Consider the following 19,132-nt stretch of genomic DNA (forward strand, 5'->3'; position numbering starts at 1 on the left):
TTCACCCTGGTCTAATGGGAGGTTTCAGGAGCCTGTGTGACCATCATGGCTGTCTCCCTCTCTCTCCCTTCATGTCTCTTCACCCCTGTCAGCCCCCAATCTATTATCCCTGACCCCCACATTCAGTACATACCAAAGATCAAGGCCTGTCAAGACCCCCAAAGAGCACTCTCACCGTTTCCACAATCCTTTAACTCTGCTCAGGTGTACTGACAGTGAGTACCTGTGCTTCTGTGTGTGTTTGTACAGTCAAGAGCAGGGGTTCTCAACCTTTTGCAAGCTGGGCCCCAGCTTATTATTATTATTATTATTATTATTATTATTATTATTATTATTATTATTATTATTATTATTATCATCATCATCAGTAGGCCTATTATCATTACTAGGCTATTGCTATAATTGGGAATTGGCACCAGACCTCTGATATGAATTTATGCTTTATTATTGTTATTATTAGGCCTAATAGTAGGCATATCATCTGCATTTTTGACAGAAGCTTGCAGGTAGGCGATGTTAATGTGAGACCTGAGCCAGGTATGCTTCATCGTACCTTCGAAGCTTTTTTGCAGCTGGTGGTGCGTTGGTTACCTTGTTGGTCCTCACTAGAAATCTCTCCATTTTGTTTGGTTTTGAAATAATTTGGATGTGGATTAATTGTGTTTTCAATAAAGTTGAGGCTATGATGTAACGATGTGTGCGTGTGTGCGGCCTGGACATGGAGTGGTGTGTGTCTCCTCTGCTCTGACTGCAGGCTGGGACTGCGCCGTGAGTCTACTGAGAGACTGACCGCCTGTGAGAGCTTTTGAACGGGGGAGGGGCTCACGGCAGCACCCGCTGCTCGTTGAGCACATAACTGCAGAGTGATACGTGCTTTCGAGTCTCCAAACACCACAAAAGTCTCCAATAACACCAGTAAAAGTTGCTAGATTTGTCGCTAGTCACTTTTGACAAAAAAGTCGCCAGGAGGATGATTTGTTTTACAGTGCGGAGGCTCCACGCAGAGCTTTCTCCGTAACCTACAAAAGTAGCCTGATGTTTATACTTGTGCACTGGTGTGTGCGTGAGCCGGCGCGTGTGTGTGTGTGTGTGTGTGTGTGGGTGGTAGAGGGAGAAGTGAGAGAGTGACGGCGTTTAGCTTTAGAGCGAGAACTGACTCTAGAGTCATAGTGAGAGAAACAAAGTGTCTCCTCTGTTCTTTCTGACCACGGTGGGAAATCTGGAGCAGGAAAAGTTAACCCTCTCCTTGATTTCATGTTGTTTATGGAGAAGGAGAACCAGGAAATGAGTCGGGGAGGAAATGCAACGCTACCCAGCCACGACCGAACAGCGTTTTTTTTTTCCTCCCATCCTGTAGTCTACTCGCGCCCCCCAGGAGAGTGTCTGCGCCCCCCCAGGGGGGCGGGCCCCACCGGTTGAGAACCACTGGTCCAGAGCATTTGAAAGTGAAATAAAGAAACACTGAACAAGCCAAACAAGCAGGGACGTGTACAGGTACGGGCTATTGTTGCCCGGGCAACTGCCCGTTTGCCGTTTTGCTCGTTTCTGGTGAAAGAGCCTAAATAAACTTTTCTTTCTTTCTTTTTTTATTTTTTTGCTGTGGTGGTTGCATTATTACGATAATACGCCAATCATTACTAAAGTTAAATCAAATTAAATCGCTATATCATCCTATCTTGCCCTCAGCGATGCCCTCTGCCCCAGTCGCGTGATTTTGTTTATATTCTCACACAAGGAGCACCGCAAATGAAAGAGGGAAAGCCAAGCCCTTCTGCCTTCACGTGAGTTTTTAAAGTTATGGAGATTATGACAAATGCACTGTGAATAGTAACCAAAAAAATCCACTTGAACTTTGAATAATGTGCAGCTTCAACTTGTAACATTTGCATCACGTCGCAGCATTGCCTTAGCTATAGTAACATAAAATGCTACGTTATCAACCAAAGCTAATGACAGCCTATGTTGCAGCAGCAGCCTTACGTAGCAACGTTACTCTGTGGTAACAATGCTTTTTGGCAATAAATCTTATCCTGTTTTTTTACATTACATTACATGTCATTTAGCTGACGCTTTTATCCAAAGCGACTTACAATTGCTATATATGTCAGTCGCACGCCTCTGGAGCAACTAGGGGTTAAGTGTCTTGCTCAGGGACACATTGGTTGATGTATCGCAGTGGGAATCAAACCCAGGTCTCCCACACCAAAGGCATGTGTCATATCCACTGCACCATCACCACCCTTTCAAATGGTGCCCCATTTATAAAGAACATGCATTTGTGGGATGAGCAGCAGCACTGAGTATGTGGGTTGCGCCCATGAAAAATTTGCCAAATCTTCTCTGCCAATGCCAAACAGCTTATTCTGCCATTGGCTCGTTTCGATTGAAGTTTGAAGAAACAAGACATATTGGCAATTTAACAATTTCACAAACAGGAGCCTCAGTAGCGTGTGGAAGAACCATACACAGCCACAACAGCCTGGCACCTCCTCCTCATGCTGGTCACACACTGCTGTGGGATGGCATCCCATTCTTCAACCAGCATTTGTCGCAAGTCAGCCAACATGATTGTGTTGGTCACTCTTGCACGAACAGCACGCCCAAGCTGATCCCACAAGTGTTCAATGGGGTTGAGGTCAGGACTGCTGGCAGGCCATTCCATCCTCTCCACTCCCACATTCTGGAGGTAGTCTCTGATAAACCCTGCCCTGTGGGGGCGAGCGTTGTCATCTTGGAGGATAGAGTTCAGTCCCAGACTGTGGAGATATGGGATTGCCACTGGTTGATTGGCAGCTCCTGGGGGTACCAGAAGCTCAAAACAAGTGTCAATAGCAACAGCAAAATAACCTGTTTGGCAAATTTTTCATGGGCGCAACCCACATACTCAGCACTGCTGCTCATCCCACAAATGCATGATCCTTACAAATAGGGCACCATTTGAAAGGGAACTAAACAAGATTTATTGTCAAAAAGCATTGTTACCACAGAGAAATAATCTACCAAACACAAATTTCCTTACTGTTTGTGTGTGTGTGTGTGTGTGTATATATGTATGTATGTATGTATGTATGTATGTATGTGTATATATATATATATATATATTTATTTATTTATTTATTTATTAGGGCTGTCAAAATAACGCGTTAATTTCGATTAATTAATCTGAGAAAAAATAACGCGTTAAAAAAAATGTTAATGTTAAAAAATTAATCCATTCCATATTGACGTTTGACCCGGAGCCGTTCTAGCCAAAATTGGACTGTAAAATGAAGGAGGGAGACGAGAATGTGCTGCCTGGATCATTAACTGGAACATTTACTTGTAAAAATCTTCTTCCTGCCAACCCTGGCTACCGAAATCTGGTGCCACTGATATGTCTGCACTTCTCTCTGGTGCTCTGAAGACGATACAGGCAACACAAACACCGCTGCATGTGACGCTAGTTAACACTATACTCGACAGCAGCTAACGTTAGCCTACCGCTAGCTAGTTAACACTATACTCGACAGCAGCTAACGTTAGCCTACCGCTAGCTAGTTAACACTATACGCGACAGCAGCTAACGTTAGCCTACCGCTAGCTAGTAGCTGGATTAAACACGGTTAAAATGCTGACAGCTAACGCTGAACGGTGTAAAGTGTGACTGTGGGCGTTTCTCAATCTGTGTTCTTCTATTGACTTGTGTTCTTGTGTCCCTGTGAAACGTCACCTCGTGTTGCCAAAGTACTGTCCCAATACACAAGTTCGCATTTCACCAAGAACAGTTAAGATTCCCGGAAATGTTCTTGACACGCCCATTTTACCGAGGATGCATTGATATTCACAAAATAACAATTTTCGCCATCTTATTCATCACTAAATTAACTTCTGAGAACATTTTAGGCGAGAAATGAACGGTTTAGATTTCGAATTTTCGAAGTCTTGCGAAAATCTTTGCCGAATTGACAATTTGCTCCAAAGTTTTCGGAGCTCCGTGAAGTGAGGCGGCTGCCAGCTTGCGCCTGCCGGGGCCGCTAGCTCGTCGCTCGGATAGTCACGCTCAGAGACCCCGCTGGAAGCCGGAGGTCTTTTAGACTGGTCCCGTAAATAAGAGGCTTTTATTTTGCCGTTGACGGATCGTTTGTTTAAATATCACAACACATGTCCATCATAAGATTAACGGGAACCTGTGGTTAACTGCCTTTTCAGAGTTAAACTCCACAAGCACACACCGCAGCTTCACACACACACACACACACACACACACACACACACACAGCAGGCAGAGGCGGGGGAGAGAGATATACCTGTTTCTTTTCAGGAGATTTGTTTAAATTATGCCATAGGCTATACATTAGATTTAGTATTTTTTTGGTGTATTTGTTTTCTGATTTATTAGAAGTTGAGTTTCAGTCTGTATGATAAATTAACAGTTGTAGTGGTAACATGCTGACATGTTATGTAGACTAAACGGGAGACACCAACCTTTATCATTTGAATTGCTAATTTCCATCTGTTGTCCCTGGGCATATACAGTGCACTACAATAATATAGAAATGATCACGATCACGATCATGAACACATAGGACACACCAGTGCATATGCCTACTTATTTTTTAATTTAAACTGACTTAAATTTATACACTAATAATAGTAGAGATCACGTTCCACTCTTTTGAATAAGGGGTGTTTGAACTAAACCATAAACAATAAAATTAAAGCTCAATAAGTTTTATTTTTCAATATTATTGCAATAGTTGTAACATTGTGAGGTTTTCTTGTCCGGAGCTTGTTTTAATACAAAGTGGTTATAGTGTTGTGGTTTTTATTTCTAGCTGTTATTTTGGAGCCCTGCAGGTAGCCTCTGTGCTGGGAGGGTTGAGCAATAACAGGAAAAAGGCATCGTCTCAAACTCTTAACAGTGTTTTCTGTGCTTGTGAACTTGCAAGTTCATTCTTCAAGGTACAACTTGTGTTTTACTGTAGAGGACTGTGACTCAACAGCGGGATGTAACAATCTGCAGCTGCCGAGCTGCCGTCGGAAAAACACAGACGGTGCGTTCAATGAAACTGGTAAACTACAGCTTCGTGGTACATTTGAAGTTATTGTAAATGTCCTTGGTGGTTGTTTTTGTCGTTCAACAGCAATTTACTAGTGAAATAAGTTATTGTTATACATTATTATTAAATCATTTAATTTTAACCATATGGCCTTAGCAATAAACAAGCCGTTCTTTAATGTCACCAACTGTTGTTTAGTACCCTTTGTTTTCTTTTCTTTTTTTACTTTCTTAAAAAGTATCGGTTCAGGCACCGTTAATTATGTATGCGATTAATTTCGATCGGAAGTCGAGCACAGAAAAAAAAATAAAACATCTAGTTAATTTTCAAAATAAAATACACCGTGCTCACGGCGGATCATATTTCCCTGCACTACACCTTGTAAACATCATAATGGGCGGAGACAGGTTTTGTGGTTCTGTTTATAGGAACTACATCCTGTTATATTGCGAGATCATACGTGAAGTTGCGAGATCTCGTGGATCATTGTGACTTCAGCTGTCAGTCATGGCCGCAGCCGTTGAAGGACGGCGGAGCACGGAGCCGACACGCAGCGGAGCCACACGCAGCGGAGGCGACACGCAGCGGAGCCGACACGCAGCGGAGCCGACACGCAGCGATTCCGCAGTTGGTGGAAATTGCGGGTAAAGGTCAACTGGCAGCGCTAGTGTCAGTGTTCAGTTTTTTAGCAGTGAAAAGTACAGTATACTGTATAAATTACTTTATTCGGGGGAGGAATTCCAGATTAGAGCAATGGCCTCTCCCAAATGTCTGTGCACGTCCCTGCAAACAAGTCCTGGATCACTAAAGAATTACCACAAAGATTGTACAACTCTGTGAAGTCATGCTCCCTAAAAAAAAGTTTTGGCTAATTTGTAGGAGCCAAATTCACAGTAATCTCTCAAACATTTGGATGGGGCCAAATCTGACTACGTCAAGTTGTATTTACCAGATGTATTACAGATTTACGATATGGAAAGTAAGCATCTCCTCTTTTCCTTTTTTCTCTCTTTCCCTCTTTCATTCCAGTTGTCTCATCCATTTCTGCTCAATACACTTAACAGGTTTGTGCTTTTATTTATGGTTGCTTTCAGGAAGAGAGGCATCCTATTATAATAAACCTGTCAACTCTTCAATCCACACAAGCTGTATGTGGAAAAACACTCAATGTGTTTGTGTCCAAAAGAGAGGTTGCCAATTTTTCTATTCATTTATCTTTAAATGGATGGAGCTCTTTCCAGTCTGGTGTTTGTCTGAAAGTTAAAAACTGTTCTGCAATTCATGACAAAATACAATTTATCTGTTCAAGATTGGATTACTCAAACTCATTAACAGGATGGTTTTAAGATACTTTTGAAAGTCACAAGAGGAAAAGTCAGGGGATAAAGTCATTAACATTCTGGAAACCATAACCAGCACAACATTTCACATTCCAAACGTTTTTTGAGATATTTCACTAACAGACATTGCCATCCTTAGAGCCACACGGCTGCACACCTTGAATATTTAATCATCAGGCCTATGCATTGAAAGGACTCTGTCTCAGTTATATAAAACACTTCTAACAGTATTTACACAGCACAACTGTTCAAATAATGCTGTGTTATTTTACTGTAATGGTAAGACAGAACTGTAGAAAGATTTTAAAAAAGACTGTGTGAGAGAGGAAGAGACTGAGTAGAAAGAAAGAAATGACTTAGTGACCCTAAAGAGTCACACACCTGTTAGCTGCTATTTTAGGCTAATAGATAAAGCCAGGTTGTCCTCCTCTACCTACATCAGTGCATCACTAACCCCTTAACCCGAAGTCTCAATACCTCCCACAATTTGTCTGTTTTCCATCACCCCCATCCCTTCATCTGTGCGGCTGCTACACTTGAACAGCAAAAGGGAGCCAAACAACAACAACAGCCTGCATGGTCACAGGAAAGACCCCCCAGGACACGATCATAATCAGGCCACACTGGCCAGTGTTTAACCCCAGGGGGCCTGCCTTTTTAACTGGGTTGAAATAACATATCCACTCCCTTTGCTGACCCTCCTGACATGAATCTCTAAATATCTCGGAGCCCCGATAAACATCTGAGTTCCAGAGTCATATGTGAGAAAAGAAAATGACTAGTGAGAGAGGGTGTCTGGAACGCATACAAATGCTATAAACATGGCTTTAATTAGTGAGACATTAAAACCAGACTGTTGTTTCTAGCTTTATGCCTCAAATTACTTTGAGATTATTGCCATACTAATGTCTATATGTGGCACAGAAACAACATTCAGGGTCAAATACGTCACTTGAACATGGAGCTTTCCAAATAGTTTGAAGAACAGTTTCCAAAGTTGGTGTATGTGGTTGAGAAGCATTGGCAAAAAATTACATGAAATGAAGTTCAAAATAGAATAAATAAAAGTGATGAGAATGATAACTTGAGCATAAATGGATTCTGGCACATGATCTCAATCTATTATTTAAGTTCTATTATGTTGCATAACTTCCTTAAAATGTTGCAATATGATCATGTTATTCTGTTCATGTGCAGAAGAACAAAATTCTATTGTTATACCATAAAATAAATTACTTAGACATTTTTCTTACATTTAAGTCAATAAACTAGCTAACTTAAAATTTGTGTTGAAGGTCCAGGGTTACTTCTATTTTCTTGGATTAATGTTATTACTGAATAGAAAACAGACGTGTCACAGAAACACACTTAAAAACCTTCGGAGGTCTAAGCCATTTTTTCCAATCTTTGGTTTGCCTGGTCTCCTCGTGTAATAATGCTTGTATAACCTCAACCCTGTTATGCATAATCAAGTTATAGACATTTTTTTTCAGGACAGGATGTGTGTGCTGAAGGGATGTCACATTAATGTATAAATTGTTATATTAATATAAAGACAAAAGACTAAATGGAAATGGAATCTTACAGAAATGTATTGAAATCACACAGAACAATAATAACTAAGACTTTTGGCTTTTGAAAATTGTTATCCCAAGTCTTGGCAATCAGGGGAAACAAAAAAATAACATTTCCCAAAAAAGTCCATACGCTTTTATCCAAAAAAAGTTAGTTGTGTCATCTCTAATGCATTATCTGTCTGCTACTTGACATCAGTAGGCCAAATCACACTCATTTCATCCTCCAGGGGTCCTTCTGGCCTCTTTGTGTCAGTTTTCCAATACACGCACTGAATACAAGGCAAGGTCTTGTTGTCTCAGTAAGCCATGCAAATCTATGAAAGCCTGTCGGCTAGCATTTGTATGAAAAATCAGGACATATTTTATTGTGTTTCTATTTTAATAAAGCAGTGAGCAGTTTAAAACAATACCTCCATTGTTCTCAAATGAGTAAGCAGTGACCACCTAAATCACTGTGCTGTTTGTTTTTAATTATCCTGAGACAGCAGCGGACATCATAAGACACCACTTACGAAGTCCAAATGCAACAGCATATACAGTAAAGTATGTGGTTTGTGACGAAAGTGATTTCACTTCGTGAGTTGAGTCACGACTCTTCCAATTACAGTTGGAATTAGTTTGTCAGACGAAGTGACATGTTTAGCATTTTTGGATATCTGCCACCTTTAGTTGGAGCCATAAACCTTAAAATGCTTATTTGTGTGAATAAAACCAGGTCCATGAAGGCAACTTTGTCCAAATAATCCAATATAAGTGCTGCACTCAAAATTGTACATAAGTAAAAGTACGGTATTTAAATATTATGAGCAAAGTGTGCTTGTATCAAAAGTAAAAGTTCTCATATTATGCAGCAGAATGGCCCCTGTCAGTGTTACTCCATATTATATTTATCATATTATATAAGTAGCATTTCATGGTTGTATCTGGTTGAAGTGGAGCTAATTTCAACTATTTAATATACTGCTGGGCAGTTTAATTTACAGTATCACAAAACATCATATTTTACAGCCTTATTATACACCATAATCTGCAAAGTAACTACTAACTATAGCTCTCAGACAAATGTAGTTGAGTAAGAAAGTACAATATGTTTCCTGACGTGGGGTGGAGTAGATGTATAAAGCCATATAAATGGAAATAGTCAAGTAAAACTCCAAAAATTGTACTTAAGTACAGTATATGAGTACATACTTTTAGGGTTGCTCCCTCTTAGTCGATTAGTCGACTAATCGGTCGTTTTGGTCTTAGTCAACTTAGATTTCTTTAGTCGATTAGTCATGTTTTATGCTTTTTTCATGCTGAATGACTTATTTTCAAGAAACGTACGAGCACATCTCTGGTAAACACAAGAATTAAAGTTGTGCTTTTGCATGACTCTTTGCAGAGAAACTCAGATTTACAGATCTGTCGATTAAATCAACTAATCGATTAGTCGATACAATTGAATGAGTGTTAGTCGACTAAGAATTTCTTTAATCGAGCACAGCCCTACATACTTTCCACCGCTATTGTCAATGGGATTTACTGTTATTTAAAAGGGGATTGTGATATGACTCGTGTGTTTGGTCATTATAGTAAATCTCAGGTCCCTCAGCTGTAGAGATTAGAGCGGCTAAACCGTCCTGCATGAGTATGCTAACCAAGAAAGCAGCTGCAGTGAGGCTATGATTCACAGTTTGTCCTTCAAATGCTCCGACTCCCACCAGCACTGTAGAAACACCGGTACACATCATCCACTGTGCTCTGTGGAGCAGTTAGTGCTGCATCAGGACCAGAGCTGATGAAAAATGGATGTGCATAAAAGAGCAACAGAAGGCAGTGAGAGAGGTGAACAAGTTCATGAAAGAGGGGATAAACATACCTCTTCAGGCTGAAAACTCAACAATGTAGGGAGAAGACTCTTTAGCTGACAATAGAGAAACAACGGGATGGGTTGTTTGTTTTCCTGACAAGTGACCTCTTATGGTCTGGAAAATAATAAATGTTCATTCTCAACGGCGGAAGTAACACGTCGTAAAATCTCTCTCTCTCCATTAGCACTTGCAATATTAAGTGTCTTATGGCCATATACAATTCAAGTGCAATTTAATACACTTCTTCTCAAATCTTGCTTTTGGCTACATGCAAATCAAGGTAAGCCATACTCCAGTCCACATGTTGGTCATGGATGTGAATCAGTTTGATAAATGCTAAAAAAAAAAATTACAAAAAAAAAAAAACACCAGAAGAACCATTTTGGTTAAGCTGATGCAAGAAGTGATGTCACACAAAATGGATAAACCTGGTGCATTTCCACTCTTGTTTTCACAGAGTGCAGAGCAAAAAGCTAACAGGTGCATGGGAAGATAACAGGATGAATCATGGAGCTAAAATAGAAGAGGGAGAAATAAAGTAGAGGCAAGATGGGTGAGAGAATCCATAGAGGCTTGTGATGTAATGGAGGTAAGAGAGGTTATTTTGAGCACAGTGTCACAGTGGAGGATAGCACAGACTTAACAGAAAATACATCCATTTTTAAATTCTGAACATGCAAAAATCACAAGACTCTTCATTCCTTATCAGTTCCATCTTACAGACATCGATAAAGGAGTAAATATCTGAAACTCCTAAAATCAGCCAACAATCCACTGTTTAATGCACAGACGATGGGACAGATAGGAGTAGCTTATATCTATAAAATTCGGAGCAGTCCCTGTGAGAGACAAACAGTAATTACACTGTGATCAGATGTCACTGTGCAGGATCACAATCTAATTATGCAAGGAGACACCCTAATTTAGGATTTGTATCTGAGGGCCTTCCAGCCTCCTTTGCGTTTGCATGACGACATAAAAAACTCCCAAACTGGTGAATCAATAAAGAAAGGCAGTATAATAAAGACGCTGATGTGGCAGAGTCTTCCAATCGTAATGATTGATTGGGACGGAGTAGCTGTAACAGTCCCTGTGGGGCCAAGCCCTGCTGGCCAGTAGGGTAACACATCATTACTACAGGACAATGCTTCTCAGGGAGGAGTCCCCTCTCTCACCTCCACCATCAATACTGAGGAGGAGCCCTGATACTGGTGTGCTTGTGCAGCACAAAGTGAATCTAACTTCTAAATTGAATAAAAGGCTATTTTCCAATTTGTGTTAACACAATTACGAACAAAGCCTCAATATTATGTAATATATAAGAAACACGTCAATATCGGAAATTAATCTCTCTGGCACCTTTCTTTCTGTGTCTTTTTTCAACAATATTAAACCAAGAGTCTGTCCAGAAGAAAGGTAATAGGAAATACCGGAAACTAAACACACTTTTGTGTAGCAGAAATAGGTCTTTCAGCTTTTTTGTCCTGTTCGTCAAACATCTCACACGACACAACACCTCAGCTTTATGTGGCTGCCATGACCCACAGCTTTATGTGGCTGCCGTGACCCACAGCTTGGGACCCATTGCCCTTAACCACATGAATTAGAATGTAATATGGTAATTTATAGTCTCACTGCATACACACAGAGTATATGTATACTGCAGAGTTATGGGAAAATAAACACTATCCTTGATTTTTGAGACATCAAAGTTGAAGTTAATAAGATTTTAAACAGAATTTGCTCTGGTACATTTGTACAAACTAACAGCAACAATCAGATTTTTTTAAAGCAAAACATCAACATCGTTATATAATACATGAGTTAATTAAATGCGGTTCTCTGATTACTAATATTTTGTGGAACAATGAAAAAAACGTACTGCAGTTTAAACAATTTAACGGATAACTAAGCTGGAAAAATGAGATGGGAACACTACACAGACACTGTTAAAACAAAAGCAAGCAGTGTAGACAAAAAGAAATATTGTCTTTTGTAACATTATGTAACATTTTGATGTTGATGCCATTGTGGGATTTTTTTAATGTCCGGTGGATTCATTATTGAATCAAACTATTGGAATGAAGTCTAATTTGTAGGGGCGGAGAGAGGAGAGGAACAAAAGAGCTCTGGTTTTTCACATCCTCAAACACACGTCTGTTTTTTACTGGCAATGAATCTGGGAGATGAAAGATAGGAAGCTGGCTAAGGTGCAGATTAATTAGCAGAAACCTACTTCCTGTTTGTCCTCGACAAGAAGGAGAAAAAAATCATAAATCTGGATTTCCTGTTAAGACAAAATAAACATCATGGAAAGTTAAATATTCCAGTTATCTACTACAGTTTACAGAGTGGTGTTATTGTATCTGCCGTAGACCATTTAACAGTCTATGTTAAATGGTCATTTTTTTGTTTGCAAAACTTTAGACTATTGGGGTCGGCCATATTTGGTTGAGCAGTAAATTTGATGTTTTGGAACCTTTTTACCAATTTTGTGACTTCAGATGTATAATTTATTACAAAGCTTTCACAGTCAATGATATATAAGAATAGCAAGTTTAGACAATAAATTCCTGAGGGAAAAAAAATTATCATTGCTGTTTATAAACAAAAATGCTCAGTCTCACAGTATGCACACTGAAATTACAGTTGCATTTCTAAAGAGACTTAATTTATTTTGGTAGGGAGAGTATATTTTGTCCTTTCACTGTCTTCTCTAACAACATTCGAACCTACGTCATTTGAATTTCTCCTCTAACAACGTTCGGGTAACCTACGTCATTTGACTTTTTTTCTCTAACTCGATTAACTGAATTACTTTGACCTCTCTGACAGAAACTCACTGAAGTCAATGTAAAGTGCTGGTTGAGGAAGAACGTCTGGAGCAGTAAACTATCCCTTGGCTAAATAGTAAATCATTTTCTAATATTCGGTTTTTTATATTCCTACAACTATCTCTACAGAAGGTAATGACTGTATCATACAGACCAACAGGAAAGTCTTTTAGTATTTTGATTTGATCTGACAATTTGTGAGTTTAGATCTGCTTCCATTTTATTTGGGCCTGTTAATCATATGTAGATTCTTTGCCAACACTAAAACAAAAACATTTAGTTTTATTGCATTTTAGGAATCTCTCATACAAGACAGGTCAGGGCATGTCAATAAGCAACCTCTGAAGTTGTTCTATTTGTTTTTCTTTATGTACACTATTTTATCTTATTAGTCATGCTTACAAAAAAGACCCTGCCATTTCTTGCTTGATATTGAGTATGTAGGTGTAGGTCAATGAAAATGAAGTTTTGATTGGAAATAACTGATTTAAAGTAAACAAAGCAGTTAGCTAAGAGTGCAGAGTGGTTATTTTTTTTTCTGATATGCGATCAGATTTTAGTTAGTTACTTTCTATACCTCCACTTTCAACACATACTGCCCTTTTGTGTCTCTCTTTCACTCTCTCACTCACACACCAGCTGCAGCTCATTACACAGGAAGCACCACTCTTAATCAGCACGTTACATAACTTGATGTTGGATCATTGGAGTCACCTGCCGCTGCTGTTGTGACGGCAGGAGACCCGAGATGTGATGCAGATCTTGTGTTTGTTATTTATTTGTGAGTCAGTGTGGTTGTGAGTGAAAACATTGACATTTACTGTAGTTTCATAACAGTAACAGCGTTTTCACAGGAAGCTCCTGTCTAGCTAGGGTGCAAGAAAGGGAAGTGGATTAAGAAATTAATGAACAACCGGCAGAGAGAGATGTGAGAGACGCACGCACTGGGGCCCGTTTCTGAGTTGATTTACCCTGAGATGGGAAACTGAGTTTTCGGTTCCAGAACAGCTGATATGAGTTGGTTCAATTATGTTCACACGCGTGCACTACCACAGTAAAAGGTAGCATGAATGGAGCCATGATACTACAATTCACCATGGCAACAACCACAAACCAACAGGTCGGCGGAAATACTCATGCACACATACAGCGAGTTTGAACATATATTTCGTTAAAAAAGCAACAGCGGCTGCTGCAAAAGAGAGAGAATTTGCGTGGGAGAAAATTGCTGCTAGAGTAAATGCGCATATTCCAATATAGTGTATATCATATTTAATCATAAGTATAATCTTACTGGTAAAATGGTATTGAGCCTATAATCTATTTCATTTAGGTGCAATACTGCGGGCGCAAAAGTCCTAGGCCTACTAATCCCATTCAGGCTGCAGCACCATCATTAACAGAATTATAATTCATAATCTTTTATTTCAAAGGGTTTACATCATTTACCTGCAATCCTGTGGAACTCCTTTTTAATGGCTCTTACTGGTTTGTGGCCAGGGAACAGTACACAAACGTTTAAAACACCTTTCAGAGCGAGTCACATTCTTCTGACGGCACTTTGCTACAGTGGCTTTACTAAAATGCTCCGCATCACCAATGTTGTAAAGAAAACTGCCGTTTGCAAAAAAATTTAATGCGACACAAATAATCTGCTGGGATGTCGAGCATGTCCACGATGGGTGACATTAGTGATATGAGGACGGATAAGGTTATGTAGGATACATAACTGATAGACTGGGAAGAAAAACGATACCGCTCAAATAGTAAGTTATCTGGAAATTAAAACGCATCGGGGCCTCAATATCATCTCCCGACGTATGTTTAACACCCTGCAAAGTCATACAGCTTCTTCATCAACGGGATTGTCAACAAAAGGAAATGTTTTGAGAAAAAAAAACGTTTTATAGTCTTAGTAGCTGTTTTATAGTAACATGGTTAATAAACCAACCCTGTTTTTTTATTCATGCAGATACAGTAACAAACTGCACTAAAATGTGCCTGATACAGACTGAATCAATGAATGAGGAAATGAAAGAGGGCTGTGTCAGCAGGCTGAGCTGGTGTCAGAGGGAGGAGACAGAGAAACTCAAGGTTTCTTGAAGAAAACCTGCTCACGACAAGGTTAGGTTCACAGACTCAGTTACCATAGTAACTGATTCTGAGGCTAAATTACCTCTCTTTCTGAAATAGAAAACTCAGTTTCCCTCATCTCAGGGTTAACAAACTCAGAGATTTCACTAAACCTGTTTTCTGAAACAGACCCCAGTTATCTTGTCTGTCAATTATACAAATTCTACATGTTGGTCATTAAAAATGTCTATAAGTAAAAAAAATAAAATAAAGTCACTGTAGTAACATTACCGTAAGATTTTTAATGTGGCTTTAAGAGCAACTTAACACCTGCAGAAAATCTGGTTTTTGCCATCTACAGTTTTTTAACTTCCCTCCTTGCTACAGTGTGATGGACAAGTGAAAGATTTCCACAACACCTGCAAGACCTACAACCTGTGATGAACCCAGCATGTCATGTCTGAAAGTGGTTTCTGATGTTACGTTTACACATGGCCGGCTATTTTCATAAACGGACATTTCAACCTCTATGTTTTCAAAAATAACATCATGCACAGCTGTCAGTTTTCAGAAAAGTGTTTGTTTACACGTACCTGTGTACATATGCCGTCAATGCCGTCAAGAGTATTCCAAACCTGTAGGTGGCAGTGTAACATGAAGCTCAAGCCCACGTTAGCCAAACAGAATCCCGAAAATACCAATGAATCACTTCCTCTCTCTTCTCTTCCTCGGCTGCCTAAACCTCCGTTTGTCTCAGTTTACATGCAAACGAAGATTTCAAAAATCTCCACACTGGCCCGAGTTTTTGGAAAGACTTGTTTTCAGAGGCGAATTCCCCGTTTGTGTGTAAAGGAAGTGCACAAACGAAGGGAAATGTCTCAGTTTTTCAAAATAACCATGTATGTGTAAACAGGGCCTCAGAGAGAAGAGATCTCAGAGATTAATTTGTGACATTGTCTGTTTGGGAAATAAAAGAGACACAGATTGAAAGAGGTCATGGCAGCATGTATGTTGTAAGTGTGTTTACATACTGATAATTCCATTGTAACAATCTAATGAAAAACTGATCATTGAAACCCATTTAAGAATCTTAACCAGATTACACATTCGCATAAAAATAACTTATTGCATGATTTACCTCCTTGATTTGCATATATGCAGTAGTACATAATAGCTAGAGGTGGGGAAAAGCAACATTTTGGCAATGAAAGCAAAATGTCTTGAAAATATTTTCAAATATTTAGACCTAAATACGTTAAAATAACAGCTTTCGTTGCATTAATACAATGTTTTCTGTACTGTAGGTTGCAACAATACAACCTTCAGGAAAGTAACTCTGTAATCTATGTAAAGCCCCGCTTGTATTATGACCTTAATGGGATTATTATTATTCTGCAGGAAAATGCCCCCTGTGAGTGATATTATATTGTCATTATTAGATTGTTTATTCTGATGCGTTAGTGTGTGAGTAACATATTACTGATGTAAGCTAGTTTTAACTACAGTACTTTATATACTGTATAGTTAGGTAGTTTAGTCCAGTGGTTCCCAACATAGGGGTCGGGTCCCTTCCAAATGGTCGCAAGATAAATCTGAGGGGCTGTGAGATGATCAAAAGGAAAGAAGAAAAATCCAAGTTCTGCTGCACAAATCCGTATTCCTTAACTAAATTAACTTGTATCTCTTATCTCTAACATTAGCCTGCTAAAACCGAAAAGTCACAATATATTTCACATGTCAGTGTCTCGTCTCAGATTTTTTCAGCACCGGGGGGTAAAGGGTTTTGTTGTACTCCCCACCGCTGGGAGACTTACTTTTTAACGTTATAACCGTTACCATATACTGTGTGTGTGTGTGTGTGTGTGTATATGATAGTATGATATAGATAGTAGTATGATGTATGTAGTATATGTAGATAGTATAGTATATATATATATATATATATATAAAATCCCAGCGCATTGGCTATGATTACTTGTTTTTATTGATTTGTAAATAAAGTGAATGAAACTGGTATTAAATCTGGCAGCAGCCAAGGACAGCGCAGTCATTGACTAACAACCTGCTACACGGACACACATTTGGTCAGCGGTAGAAGCGTGGGTCTAAGCACACAAACTGTATCTCCCCCCGTCACAGCTAGAATCACAAAGCACAATAACATACTCAAGTCGGACTAGCAGCTTTATAACACATCATATCATACATTCCAGTGTCAGTGGTGTGGTAAGATACGAGCGCAAACACTGCCTCCGCGATGATGCCTGCGATAACCGCTCAAAGCATAACAAAACATCCAACCGCCACACACATGAAGTCAATTCACTAGAAAACGACTACACGCACGCCGGCATGTACAAACACAAGCAAACAAGCCACATTCTGAAGAATAAACATGGATGAACAAAATGTAACTTTGATTCAAATCTTGACCAAATGTTAAGCCCTATGTGCTTTCGGTCTGATTTAATGTCTCGCTTAGTGTCATTTGACCTTTCAACACCTTTTGTCTCTCCAAGCCACGAAATCTGACCTGTTGACCTCCATCCCATAAACTAGTCAATAAATCCAATAGGTCATATGAAGTGTGAATAGAGCAGGTGGCGAAACATACATAGTCATTAGCAGGCGCTTTCCAAATATGCATTCACACAATGCTGAGCAAATTTACACCGAGGTAACAGTGCCGAGTCAGCAAGATCCCTCAGATGATGGCAGATGGACCCAAACATACTGCACAGCCAAGGAAATGAAAAGGGCATGTTAACGCTTACAAGCAAGAGTTTAGTTGTTATATTATTTAAATGCAGCATTCCATACATTTATAATCTGGTATTCTTCATCAATAAATTGTCAGTGCTCACAGTATCCTGTACTGCTATTGGGACTGGTAAACAGGCTCAGGTCAGCTGTCTGAAAAACTGTGTCAAGGAAAAGGTGTTCATACACTGGGTCTCCCTTTCAAATATGTTGCATTTGTATTTTCATTTATTAATTGAATCTATTATTCATTAATGGTTTATTGAACTCTGGGGTCATGAGGTCAAAATGCTCAACTTGACAGGAATAGTGTTGTGAATACTGACTGGTACGCATCAGCAGAGGATGGGAAAAATTAAAATCCTAATGATGAAATTACTATATTACATGGCTGAAAGCTCTGGAAAACCACGTGAGTAGACATTGTGATATGATTGTAATTTTTTTTAATGTAAAGCTACTCTATTCTGTCTACGGTTTTAATTTTTTATAATTATATAATATCTTTTACGTCACACTGATATGATATAATATATATAACACATGATACCAAATTTCTGTTTATTTTCACATATTACTTCTTCTAACACTTTTTTTCTAGGATTTTGATCCTATTTTTTAGGTTTACTCTTCAAATAAAAGCCACTTGACACACCTCTTTGCTTTCCTGGCCCTGCACATCTGTCATGACTGATTTGTTTTTTTAATCTGTCCAGATTTTGCTGTGATTGTTTACCTTGTTTTATGTCCATTTAAGATGAATTTGTTTTGGATGAATTATAGAATTGCTTTATTTGATTTTTAAAAAATAATGTAAAAATCATAGTTCTGGGGCATGAAAACTGAAAAGTGCACGATAAAAGGAGTGCAATCACTAGTCACATGTGTATATTGCAGTCTAAAACCATTCACTGCTCATGTGCTTCGCCCAAAAGCTCCAAAACTGTCTAAAGGAAAAATGTGATTGTGGTTGGGGGCCTGTGTGGATGTACATCTCGACGGGGCTGAGCTGCTTTCGTTTTATTACTGCGGGACTGCAGACAACTCGACCCATTACTCAGCAAAAACAGCGTCAGGCGCACATGGAGGCTGTGCGCTGCAGCACGTTACTGATGCGCAAGTGGGACACTATGTAGAGGGAGGTGGTCACGACAGGTATGTTTGCTAACACACAGGTAAATAGGCCTACACAAATAACTTAAGTAGCGTTACAGTAGTCCCCAGTAAGCACAATAAACGCCACTAAATGAACATGCATTGCTCTCTCGGGTTTGCCCACTGCAGGGAGCTCTGGTAAACAGCGATACAAAAGCCTCAGTATCGGCTTACCTTGCTGTCAAGGACGCTGCTTCCCACCTGGAGCGCGTGCACCTCCGCACCCAGCTCCCCGGCGGAGGCTGAAGTTGAAGCGGAGGCATCCTCCTGGCTCTTCCCGTCCCGCTGCGCTGAGCTCTCTGCTCCCATGGCGAACAATCACAAAAGGTGAACTTCTGTCTCAAAAAAAACAACCCTCCAAGATGGCACGACTATGTTACTGCAAGCGAGTATCCAAAGCGTCCAAATACAGTGCAGCTCCGCCCCGGGATCGCCTGGAGTGATGTGGAGTGTGAGGACCAGCTAAATCTGTTAAGACACCCCACCTCCTCCACCTCCTTC

The 19,132-nt window shown here is 39.7% G+C and overlaps 1 protein-coding gene across 2 annotated transcripts in view; it reads right to left on the bottom strand.

Moving 5' to 3' along the window:
- The window catches only part of akap12b (A kinase (PRKA) anchor protein 12b), a 44,891-nt gene extending 25,759 nt beyond the window's left edge, over positions 1 to 19,132 (bottom strand). The window contains exon 1 of one of the 2 annotated variants that reach the window (XM_031322148.2): positions 18,806 to 19,132. In XM_031322148.2, coding sequence (XP_031178008.1) covers positions 18,806 to 18,940 — 135 coding nt within the window. In that variant the 5' untranslated portion in view covers positions 18,941 to 19,132. The remainder of the gene's footprint in view (positions 1 to 18,805) is intronic. The other variant, XM_031322149.2, reaches the window with a different exon arrangement.

Source organism: Sander lucioperca, chromosome 19 (assembly GCF_008315115.2).
Source record: "Sander lucioperca isolate FBNREF2018 chromosome 19, SLUC_FBN_1.2, whole genome shotgun sequence".
Lineage (NCBI taxonomy): Eukaryota > Metazoa > Chordata > Actinopteri > Perciformes > Percidae > Sander > Sander lucioperca.